This window comes from Geospiza fortis, unplaced genomic scaffold (assembly GCF_000277835.1).
Source record: "Geospiza fortis unplaced genomic scaffold, GeoFor_1.0 scaffold5, whole genome shotgun sequence".
NCBI classification, from domain to species: domain Eukaryota; kingdom Metazoa; phylum Chordata; class Aves; order Passeriformes; family Thraupidae; genus Geospiza; species Geospiza fortis.
This window is the reverse complement of record NW_005054421.1, coordinates 1,782,142-1,793,751: the sequence shown is the minus strand read 5'-3', so window position 1 is coordinate 1,793,751 and position 11,610 is coordinate 1,782,142. Positions and strand designations below refer to the sequence as shown.

The following is an 11,610-nucleotide window of genomic DNA, read 5'->3' as shown; positions in this document are numbered from 1 at the left end:
TCTGTCACTCCAGAGCAGCTGCTCTCTGCTCCACAAGCCAAACCTGGTGACCCCCAGCAGCCCGGGCCAGCTCCTGGGGACGAGAGGCAAAGGGACAGCCGGGAGCAGCAGGAGGGAGGGACAGCGGCAGAGAGTTGTAATGGCAGTGACAGCGCCCAGCCCCGCCCTGCAAAGCCCAGCAGCCAGGTGGAGAGAAAGAAAGTGGAATTGTTAGTAAGTCGGTAAAATCAAGGGGTGGGGTTTGTTATTCTCTATTGATTCGTTCTTTGGTTGTGAAGTCAGCTTTTGTGTGTCTGATAGGAAGGCCTGAGAGATAAAATAATTCAATTTTCTACAAGGCAGCATCTCTGTGGAGAAGCACCAGTGGCTTCTCTAAGATTCTAAACTCAGAAGGATGCAGGAGGTTCTGTTTTGCAGAGATGGGCCTAAGGAGGCTGCTGGTTGTGCTGCCTGTGATTTCCCTGCCCAGCTCCAGGCTGGCATCACCTGCCTGCACTCCCTGCAGCAGGCCAGCAGCACTTTGAGAACTCAAATTGCTCCTCACCAGTAGGACTGGCTGTTCATCTCATTTTCGTGGTGGGAAAAACACAGGCACTGCTTGTCTGGGGAGAAAACAGCTGGAGCTTTGCTGAGAATTTTTTCACACTGGTGAAAGTAAATGGAATTTAGCTGCAGCAGTCATCTCCTGAATCTGCTGGATTCTTCTCAGTCTGGATGCTTGAATTTAAATCTTGCTAAAAGTATTTCTGTATGTGAGGTCTTAGGAATAGGGGGATGAGGACAAATCTGAAGAGAAGATGTGCAGAAATGTTTGTTAGTAGCTCAGCTATTTGGGTATTTTTAAGTTCAGGCTCCTTGAGTGAGGACATGAAACACATAGTGGGGTGGAAAGCAGCAAACAGTTCTTTGTTTCTCCTAAATCCTGCCACAAGTTGTGCCCCCTCACTGACACCTGGCCTTCCATCTTTGGGATGGTTGTATTTCTTAGGAGATGTAGCCTAGGAAATAGAAACTGTATCAGTCTTTCACTGGTGGCAAAAACAAATTCTTGTTCTTCTCTGCTGCTTGTTTTCATTACAACTCGTACCAGCCTTTCATTTGCATCCATTTAATTATTTGGGAGCTGTACTGTAAAGCAGACCTGGGAAAGAATCTTTTTTGGGGAATTTTTATGGGAATTAGAATTATTAAGAATTTTTAGAAACATTAAGAATTTTTATGGGAAAAACATTTCCAAAAAAGAGGCTGTGTTGGCAGACTGAACAGATGGTGACAGCAGCCAGTAAGAAACTTGAAACTGCTTCTACCTGGTAAGGAAGCACATCCTTTACATGAAAAATTCTGGCAAAGCTCTCCATGCAGCCTATTTGGTTATGCAGATTTTAGTTTTGATCAGCAGATTTCATCTGGAAATGTTTTATTGGTCCGAACAGCTTCTCGCAGATGATTCTTCTTTCCTCAGAACCAAATCCTGTTTATTGTTCCTTCTATTTTTTTAAGAGCTTGCTCCAGAATATATGACAGCGAATATTTGTGTTGCAATGTGGGCAGCAGGGAGAGAAATGAACTTTCTGTTGATTTTGATGTTCTTGTCCTTGAGCAGGCAGGAGAAATCGCGGTGGGAGATCCTGCAGCAGGAGCAGCGGCTGATAGAGGAGAAGAATAAACGCAAGAAGGCACTGCTGGCCAGAGCCATTGCTGAGAGGTGGGGCTGAGCCTGGGCAGGGGCTGGCTCTTCATCTGCAACCAGTTTCATATCTTGAATTAAATTTCACTTTTTCCTCTTCTCTGTGCTCTGTGAGCAGCTGTGATGGACGTTTCCCTTGGGTGACAAGTGCTGGCTAAGAAGTTGTGACTAAGCTTTTCACACTTCCCAAGCTGCAGCTCTGTGCACAGATGATTACACAACTGGAGGAGTAGCTGAAGTCCTTAAATTTGTTAGTGAGGTCATGTTTGGAAGGTTGGGATGCTCAGATGCTTGTCCATATTCTGGTCCTGATCTGTTTTTGCTGGATGTAAGGGAAGTTTATTTGATTTGTAACCTGTGAGAAGAAGCTATTTCTGTTTGGACTTTTGGCTCATTAGTGTGTGAAAATGTTAAAAAAAGGAGATGACCAGCTTTGAGAAGGTACTGTTTTACCACTGGGTGACTAGAAATTATAAAATTACACATATTCTCACAGTTGTTAGCTCTTGCTCTTCAGGGGACCAGGCTTTATGGCACTGAGGGAGTTTAGGACTCCAGGGAAGGCAAAGTTTGTAGGGAAGGATGTAGGAACAGCTGATCACACTGGATCAGGCACAGTGATGTGAAGGTTTTGGCTGAGAAGCACCATTTTGCTGGTGGTGATGAATGATGGCAAAGTGAGGTGGTGTAAAACCTTGTGGAAAGTCACTTGGCTGGCTTGGGAGTGAAATCCATCAAAGCTTGTTGCCCTTAGTAACATTTCATTTTCAGGACTTAGGAATGAATGGCCTAGTTGAAAAAGGTTACAGAAGGCTTGATTGAAATCCTTTGTGTTTAATGTAAAACTTTCCATTCACTTCATTGGGATTTGGCTGGGCCTTTTGGGAATGATTTTACAAAATGGAAATCAAGCTTAGGTTAGGTGACTTTTTGGCCCCTACTAACTGGGCTCCTTTGAAAGGGGATATTTGCAGGACTAAAAACCCTTCCCCCTCTCACTTCCCCCCAAGCCATTTCCTGTTTCCTTACACTGAGAACTACTTAGATACAGCAGCTTCTTGTGTGTTTCCACAGTGAAGAAACACAATCCATTTTAGGCACTTTGATTATAGTCATTACATAATTTTGCCCTAGTCCTTTAATAGCAGGCATTTTAGATCCCTGTGGATGCTAAAAAAGATCAAAAGCCCTACACCATAAAGGAGAAACCTTCTGAATAGGTCCTACAGAGGTCACTTGCTCTGCAAGGGAAATGGGGCCCAGTATGTCAAGAAGAGAGGCTTGAAAAGGAAATTCAAACAACAACAACAAAAAAATCATCTTCCTTTTGCAGATCCAAAAGAACCCAGGCTGAAACAGTGAAGCTGAAGAGGATTCAGAAGGAGCTGCAGGCTCTGGATGAGATGGTGTCTGCTGACATCGGCATCCTGAGGAACCGCATCGACCAGGCCAGCCTGGAATACTCCTATGCCCGGTGAGTGCACCCGGGGAGGGGGACAGGGAGCAGCCCTGCCTGAGGGGAGGGGAAAATGCTGCTTCCTCTCACTGGAGCACTAATGAAGTCCTGTCACTCTCATAACCTGTAGCTGAAGCTGTCACAGTCTGGGGGGCTTTCAGATCTGGAAGTAAAAGTATGCTTTTTATTTCCTAATTTTTCCCTTGGAATCTGGGAAATGAAGCAGGTTTTCTGACTGGAGACTGCTGTCACAAGACACAGGTCCTGCTTTAAGTGTGCAGTTGTCCATAAGCCCTGCTTTATTGTTTCAAGGTTGTTTATTTTGTCTCAGGGGAAAAGAGGTTTTTCCTGAAAAGTCCTGAAATGAAAATCCTGTTCAGGGAAATTTGCTTGTTCATGACAGCTCTGGTCCTGCTGGAATCAATGGGACCAATTAAGCTTAAAATATATAATCCTGCTGAAGCATTTTTGCAACTAGGACCAAAAATTGAAGGAAGAGGGAAGCTTTTAACCCTTCACAATGTGCCTTTAATCATTGTGGGTGTGATGAGTTCCTTAAAGGCAAGAAATGCATGGGAGCACCCCATTAGCTGTGGGTAAACCACGAGATCAGTAGATAAACAGCAGCACGTTTGTGCAGCCGCTTCATAAAGCAGAAATGTTCACTCGCGGTTTTTGGTTCACCATTCAATGTGCTAAATGCTCATTTCTCCTTCTGACTTCTGCCATACCAATTCTGACCACAGGCCAATAAAGCTGGTAATTAGTCTTGAAAAAAATAGCAGTGGTAGCTAAAATAATTAAGAGATCTTTGGTGTAATTATCATTTGAAATGTCTAAGATTAACTGTAGTTAGCGTAGCTGATAGCATGTGAACCAGAATTTCATGTCCTCAAGAGGAAAAACATTTCAATGGATTTTAGGTTTCATCTGGTTTCTAAAAACATTAAATGCTCCTGAAATCTTCTTACCCAAGTTTTGTAATAATATATCTATTTGAAATGTTTACTGCCTAAAGAGCACAAGCAGCTCTTGACATTAGGAAAGCAGTTTTTAATGACAATAGCAAAAGGAGATTTGACATTAGGAAAGCAGTTTTTAATGACAATAGCAAAAGGAGATGCTAATAGGACAAGTAGGTAAACTTCACCAAAATCTTAATGACTTGCATTAATTTAGTAGGTGTTTTCTTGAGGGAGGGATTTGGCAATGTGAGGTAGATACTTCCAGTGTTGTAGTTCTTATGAGCCAAAGCCAATTTACTTTTAAGTGGAGTCTTTTAAAGCAGCTTATTATTATTTGCCTTGTGTTCTAAGGTTAAAACACAAAGCATTTCCGTGAGTCAAAAAGTGTAATATTAAATAGTCCTGGGCACATACCTAGTTAGCAGCATTTGACAATTGCTGTGGAATAGAATTTTTGTAAATACAATGTGACTAATAGGTAGGAGTTCAGCCCAAAGGTTTAGCTGTGCAGATGTTTCCAGCATAGCATTGGTTTTGCCACTTCAGGTATCTGACCCAGAGAAATCTTGACTTTCTTGAGGGGGAAACATAAGTGGGTATCTTCTGCCCACTGCAGACATAGCCTTTACAGCTGGGTAAAAGTCATGTGATTGTTACATAAAAGAAGATACTTGGGAAGGTTTTTCTGTATCTTATTTACTTCTGTTTCACTAAGCAAAGGACCTCTCCCATCTTTCTGCTGCTGTGCTTAAGCAGATACTGGAATCTGATTTTATAAAAGAGCTGGATTCTTTATTCAACCACCTTACTAATACTGGTTTTGTGAGTGCTCTGTGAGGCTGCAAAAGCCTTTTTGTGTCCCTTTCCTGATGAGCAAGATTGCATCTATCTTTTAATTAGAACTATTACACAGGTTCACTGATGTAGTGAAAGATGCATCCTTAGTGTGGACACCAGCCATTAAAGTGCTAGATATTCTGTCTGTTAACTCAATAAATACTTGGAAAATTCCCTTTTTGCTGTATTTGTCATGACAGCAAGTGCAAATTGGCAGGAGGTGAGTGTCGGGACGGATGCTCGCAATAAAATTCTACATCTGTGTTGATGTCACGTGCTGTGTCAGTCTGTGCTGCCCTTGATTTTGTGAACATGGCTATGGGTGGCCAGAAAAGCACATGATCCAAATGTCAACGTGCTCCATGGAGCATCTGTATCTGTGGGGGGTGGTTGGGTTAGAAAAACACCCGCCTGCTCTGGGGTGTTTCAGTTCATTAGAAGTGTGAAAACACTGCCATTTCTGATGGGTTCTTTCTGCTGCCAGGGATGCATCTCTGCTAACAGCAGTAAAAATGGGTGTTTGAGATGCAATCTGAGCAAGTTAACTCTTGGAGTACACAACAGCAGAGCCCCCAGTGTCCAGAGAAGTTTCGATCAATTCATTCTTATTTTCTTCCCTCTTGCTAATGCGGCAGCGTGTCACAAACAGCTGGCACAATGCATTGCAGAGCACGTTGCATTCCAGGCCTTCTTAAAGTACCAGTGCCTGTGTCAGAGTGTGAGGTGCAGTGAGAATTAACCCTCCAGAAATGCTGCTGCTGGTTTTGCAGGAAGCGCTACGACAAGGCCGAGTCCGAGTACGTGGCGGCCAAGCTGGAGCTGCAGCACAAGACAGAGCTCAAGGAGCACCTGACAGAGCACCTGTGCACCATCATCCAGCAGAACGAGCTCCGCAAGGCCAGGAAGCTGCAGGAGTTAATGCAGCAGCTGGACGTGGAGGCAGATGAGGAAAATCTGGAGCTGGAGATCGAGGTGGAACAGATGCTGCAGCAGCAGGAGGCAGAAGCAGGGAGACAATCCAACCAGGCTCACAGCCATGCTGGGACAGCCCAGGAGAGCCCTGCTCCCAGTGGTGTGGGGCAGGAGAGCCAGCAGGTTGACCATGCTGCTGCTGCTGCTTCTCCTGCAGTTTCTGAACAGTCTCAAAACCCCAGGACCAAATCCCTCTCCAACGTGGACAGCCAAACTCAGGCAGTAAATGTGACTTCAGGAAGCTCCCCAGCTTGTTCTGCCACATGACTGCTGGGTGCAGATTAGCCAGTGGTTGTGGATGTACTCTCTGCAGGCTTGTGGCTGTATGTTGTATCTGGGCTTCAGCAGTGCCAGTAATATGCACTTCATTTCTCTTTTCCTTTTTATTGTTTCCAAATTTTAAAGGCGCTTTTCTTCCCACAAGACGCATTTGGGGTTCATCATCTGTCATCATTCTGCTGTATGTTCATGTTCTACTGCCCAGTTCTTTATGGGCTTTTGTACCTTCCTGAAACAGGACAATTGGAAGTGAACAGTAGGGTTTGTCCAAAGCTTTTCAGCTTTTTGATACTCAAGGATGCCTGTTCTGAGCAGTGGGCAAGAGAAAGATACCTACAGGAGAAACCTGGATTTCCTTCAGAGCACATTCTGACAACTGCAATAGGATGTTTGCCTTCCTTTGTATCCATAAGGGATTAGTTTCCAACGGTTTCTCCTGCTGTCAAACCCAAGTGCTTACATTAATTGCCTTCCTAGGGGTTGCTCTTTCCTGATTTAAGGGAAATTTGCATATTGAGGCAAACTGCAAAGTCAGTTGTAATATCTCGTATTTATCACTTCCTTTCAGACAGTGCTGAATCATGAAACTGTACCTTGATAACACTATTAGCTATGAAATCACAGCTGCTAGGGCTTAACAAAAAGGATGGGTTACAGTTTAAGACATTGCAGAATGTAGAAGTAGAAACACACAAAAGAGAGTGTGTTACATTTAAAGCTGTTCCATTGCAGAGATTTTTCTCTGTTGTAGTTGTCTCAAAGTGCCAATAATTAGCCAATAATTCATTTTGTAATGAATAATCCCCACAGTATATTGGAAATAAACCTATTTTTGTAGAACATTTAATGCATTTTCCTGCCTGAAGAGCAGGTTAGTACCCCAAAGAAGTTCAGCTGATTTGCTCTATTGCTGTTGAAAGGCTTTAAAAAGCTATTCCAGGTGGAGAAAGCCTCAGGAATTAAAAGAGAACTTAGGAAAATCTCCCATAGACTGATTGCAGCTGCAAACTCTGCACTCACAGTTAACCTCTTGATACTAGGGAAGTGTGGGAATGGTTCCTGGAATACCTGACCTGGACGTGCTGGGTGTGAGTTTATGAATGAGTTGCTGAATGACGCCACCGAGTCTATAAATGGGACAGTGATTGTCTCTATGGCTTGAACAGTGGAAAAACATGTCACTACATTTCAGTTTTATTCTATTAATAAATCAGTGCATCTTGTACGCAGTGTGTTTACTTTCAGTTGTGATATCTGAGCCTAATACAGGGATCCAAGCCTGATTTTCCACAGGAGATGATAAATGGTAGAATCAGATACGTCCTTTGGCAGCTTTCCGCTGGGTGAAAATAAAACCTTAAAAAAGGCTGTTCCAAAATATGGAAATGCATGAAGTAAAGACATGGCAGGATACAGCTTGGCTGGAATCTTTTCAACTAACTGGCTCAGGGCAACGGTGGAAAATCTCTCCTGGTGCCTGCCATACACAGGAGAAAGAGGGATAAATACGTCTCCTAGAGCAGCCACTCATAATTTGGGCTAATTGGAGTTAGAATCTAACTCCAAAGTAGTATAGAAACACATATGAAGTATTGCTCTGTTGCTGGTACACTGCCTTCCCTGTCATTTTGCTGGAAAACCTGACCTAAAAGCAGAGATTTGATAGTGTTGTGAGAAAATTTTAAATTACTTCCTTTGCTGTGTCTGCTGTTGCAGGACACCTTGTAGTGACCCGCTGATGGTTTTCAGCATGGGATACCAGTAAGTGCAGCAATAATTTAATTGTACCATTCCTGTTTCCATCCTCTGCAGCTGTCCCCTGTTGTTCCTCAAGAGATTCAAAGGCCTAGAGGATAGGTCTGTTCCTCATTACAGTTGTGTTCAGCTCGTCGGGGACACACAGAAGAGCTTCTGACAGAAGAGTTGAATTTGCAAATGGTATTTACAGAAATCACACAGACACCATTTTGCATATAATTTATGGTTCTCTGGTAGGCTAAATTGTGGTTAGAATATTTCTGCACCTTGTTGTCACAGGTAAGATTATTGTTCAAACTCTGAAAATGGTGTTCCAAAAAATTCCAAGTCCAAAGATTGTTTGACAACTGCTTAAGGTTATGAGTTTCCTGAAAGGGAATAAGTTTATATGCAACAAAACTGTTTTAAGTCTGAACCATTCTTGTGTACCATTCTGATAGTGCTGGTGCTGTTTCTACCTGAGAGGGAAGATGCTGTTAAAATCAGCAGTTTCTGTTCTCTTACAAGTCTCTTGTTGAAGTTGTGGCCAGTTCTCTTTGTCTTTAACTTCTGAGCCAGCAAAGTGAAGTGGGCTGGCTGGAAGCCACGTGGAACAGCCACATGGAGTAACAACAGCAGCCCAGCATCAGGCTGCTTTGGCTGGACAGGGAGCTGAAGAGTTAATTTGTTTGATCTCAGCTGTGAAGCCTTTCTCTGACGTGTGATATAAACCACTACCATGGTGTCAGTTCCACTTTGGAAGTTCACAAATGTTTTGATGGGTGCCAGTGTGCCGGTTTAAAATTCCCCCTGTGCCGGAGCCAAGGAGTCCAGTCCTAATTGTAACAACATGTGTGCTGGTCAGAAATGCCAGGAGATGATTTTGGTGCAACAAAAGGCTTGGTTTTTTTTTTTTTTTTCTTGTTTCTCCTTGAAGGAAAACTCTTGGAATTGAGACTCTTGAAGCAAATCCATTTCTACCTTTGTAGCAGCTGATGTTACAACGTTTGTCCTGCTGCCCCAGGTGTGCACTGAGGGCAGGTGTGCTGTCACCTTTTGTGTCTCTTCAGAAAAGTGTAAAGCTCAGCACAGCTCAGGAATGAGTGGGCAGATTTTTAGTGAGCACCTCTTGCACAGGTAGAGGTAAAAGTCTGAGTGTGAAGTGGGCTGGGGTTGGACACCCATGGCAGGGAAAATGGAGATGTGTGATGTCTGACAGTAACACTGCAGGGCTTGGCACAGGGGACTCTCCTCTGGCAACGTGGCCATTCCTGTGTTGGATCATCACATTGCCATTATGGGAAGAACTGGGAAACACCAATGTACACCACTGAGAAAGTTACAGAGCACAGTATAATTATCCATGTTGCATTTTGGCCAGGATGTCAGGATTAGCACTCCTTCCTCTGTCAAGAAATGTTTAAATGAGCACAGATGGTCATGACTCAGCCTGGGGTTCCCATGGATGTGTAGAGCATGGTGTAAAACACTTGGACAACCCCCAATCTGATTGTGTGTCCAGCCAGATGAAGCTGGGCTCTCGAGAGCTTTGAGCATAGGGGAGCTTTCTGGGGAGGGACTCAGGTTCTCCATCAGCCATTTTCCTTCCTAATACATTCTGTGATGCAGTGGAGTCTTCCTTTGGGCCTGGATCCCATCTGAACTGAATGAGGAAAGATTAGTAAGAGAGAAATGTAGAGACTGGCCTAGTGGTGGGGGGTACTGTGTTACCTGATCAGCTGCATTAGGAACATGCTAGAGAGGGATGCTTGTGGCAGCTTAACCTCTGGGGAAGTTCTGGAGCCCAAGAAAGGGGCAGAGCACTGTTGAATTCCTTCCTTTGTTGGGAATTCCTTCCTTCCTTCTTTCTTCCTTTTCCTTTTCCTTTTCCTTTTCCTTTTCCTTTTCCTTTTCCTTTTCCTTTCCTCCCTAGTTTGTATTTTCTGCTTAGGACAGTAGGACTTCAACATTTACTGTTCCTAACTCCCTTCTGTCAAGGTTCAAGTTAGGATTAAACACCCACACCTGAGGCCTGGAACTTCACCAGGTGCACCTTGTGTGGGATCTTGGAGCATCTGCACGTCCAGGACCAAGGCTGGTACCTGAGTGGGGTTCTGTGTAACAGTGTCTTGGGTACCTGTGCTCCTCTCCTGCACATTCCTGTACACACATAGCTGTGTACAAGGCTTCATGCAGTTGCTGAGAGAGCTAAAATTTTTCTACAGGCCTGATCCATCCCAGAAATGCTACGTTCAGCATTTATATGGTGTTATATCACAATCCCTTTCCTAATTCCATGGATATCAGCAGGTGTGGCATGCAATGGACAAAGGTTTTTGCCAGTGGCAGTGCAAACAGGGTGCAGGGACGTGGGCTGGTATTATAGAAACCACATGCTTGTTAAGTGCCCTATTTAGGCTGGTCTGCATGGTCCCATTAAAGCCAGTGTTGGCTGCTTTGATGGGGCACAAGACTGGTTTCCTTCATGGTTTCCTTCATGGTTTCCCTGATTTATGTCCCAGCAGAGAACTCGGACGGCAGTGGGGAAAGACCAAGTAACAAGAGAAGCGAGCCAAGCCTCACCCCCTCGGCATGATAGGACATCAGATCCTTCAAATCCCTGCCTTTGGCAGCCTGTTAGTTACAGGGTTTAAATCATGCCTCTTAAGGCTCAGGTAGAGACACTAAAAAGCCTGAGCCTTTCTGAATTAGGGCCTGGATTGTGTAGTTAGGGTCATTTTCTCAATTAGCTAAACATAAATCAGTCTAACGAGGCACTTGGGAGCACTGGGCAGGTTTAGTACCTTGTCTCTCCTGCCTCTGTCCTTACCACTCCCACCTGCTTGTTTGGCTGATCAGCCAGTGATTTTATTTTTCCATGCTGCCACTGCTGAGCAGTGGGTTTTGATGTCTGAGCTGGTTTTCACACCTGGCACACGAGTGCAGGAGGGGAGAACTGGGAGAAATTGCTCTTAGGCAAGAAAGTAAAACACCTCTTATGAGTGGCAGGGATTCAACAGTCTCAGCACTCCAAGCCACACCATCCTTCAGGGGCTGGGAAGGGTGTCCTATTGCATAGGCAGTGCTGGGTGGTGACAGGAGGGCAGAAAGTCCAGCAGCAGCAGGGATGTGATATCTGGGACTGGAAAGCACATGTGGGGCTGCAGCTCTAGAGCTGGGTAATGGAACACAAGACTCCTTTCCCAGGAGCTTTTTCCTTGGCTCTGCCACATGCTGTTTTCTGGAGACTGATGGAAATTTGGGATGGGATAGGTTGCCCTGTACCCAGTTCAGCCCAGTGCTCTGGTGGAGCCTTGGGATCCATTTCTGCAGGCAGCAAGAGAAAAGCTTGGAGCTTCCTCACAGCAAAGAACGACACCCATTGCAGGATTTGTGATGCCATTGAAGTGGATAAAAACCATCCCAAGGGAAAGCTGCAGTGTTGGAGATACCCCTTCAGTCTCTTACATTGTTCAGAATTGGGAGGGATGTGGCAGAGTGAAGGAACAGAGTCACTTCACCCAGACCATGCATGGGCCCTCCCTCACTCAGCTTTCAAGGGCTGGAGCCAAGTAAGACAAAAACACCCAAAAAATGCTTTGTGGGTAATAAAAGTGAAACATGAGTCACAAATAAATCCCTGAGTGATGGGCCTTTTTAACTTTGCCAGACAAGGT

The 11,610-nt window shown here is 44.5% G+C and overlaps 1 protein-coding gene across 1 annotated transcript; it reads left to right on the top strand.

Moving 5' to 3' along the window:
* The first annotated feature begins 6 nt into the window (after window positions 1-6).
* On the top strand, window positions 7-7,425 carry GORAB (golgin, RAB6 interacting). Its single transcript, XM_031061690.1, has 4 exons — window positions 7-213; window positions 1,601-1,705; window positions 3,021-3,161; window positions 5,716-7,425. The coding sequence occupies exons 1-4, from the start codon at window positions 140-142 to the stop codon at window positions 6,182-6,184; spliced, it is 789 nt and encodes a 262-aa protein (XP_030917550.1). The 5' UTR covers window positions 7-139; the 3' UTR covers window positions 6,185-7,425.
* The last annotated feature ends 4,185 nt before the right edge of the window (window positions 7,426-11,610 follow it).

Excerpts from the sequence above, each read along its gene's own strand:
- GORAB (XM_031061690.1), top strand. The coding sequence starts at position 140 with ATGGCAGTGACAGCGCCCAGCCCCGCCCTGCAAAGCCCAGCAGCCAGG. Across the intron at positions 214-1,600 it reads GAAAGAAAGTGGAATTGTTA|CAGGCAGGAGAAATCGCGGT; the intron begins GTAAGTCGGTAA and ends CTTGTCCTTGAG. Across the intron at positions 3,162-5,715 it reads CTGGAATACTCCTATGCCCG|GAAGCGCTACGACAAGGCCG; the intron begins GTGAGTGCACCC and ends CTGGTTTTGCAG.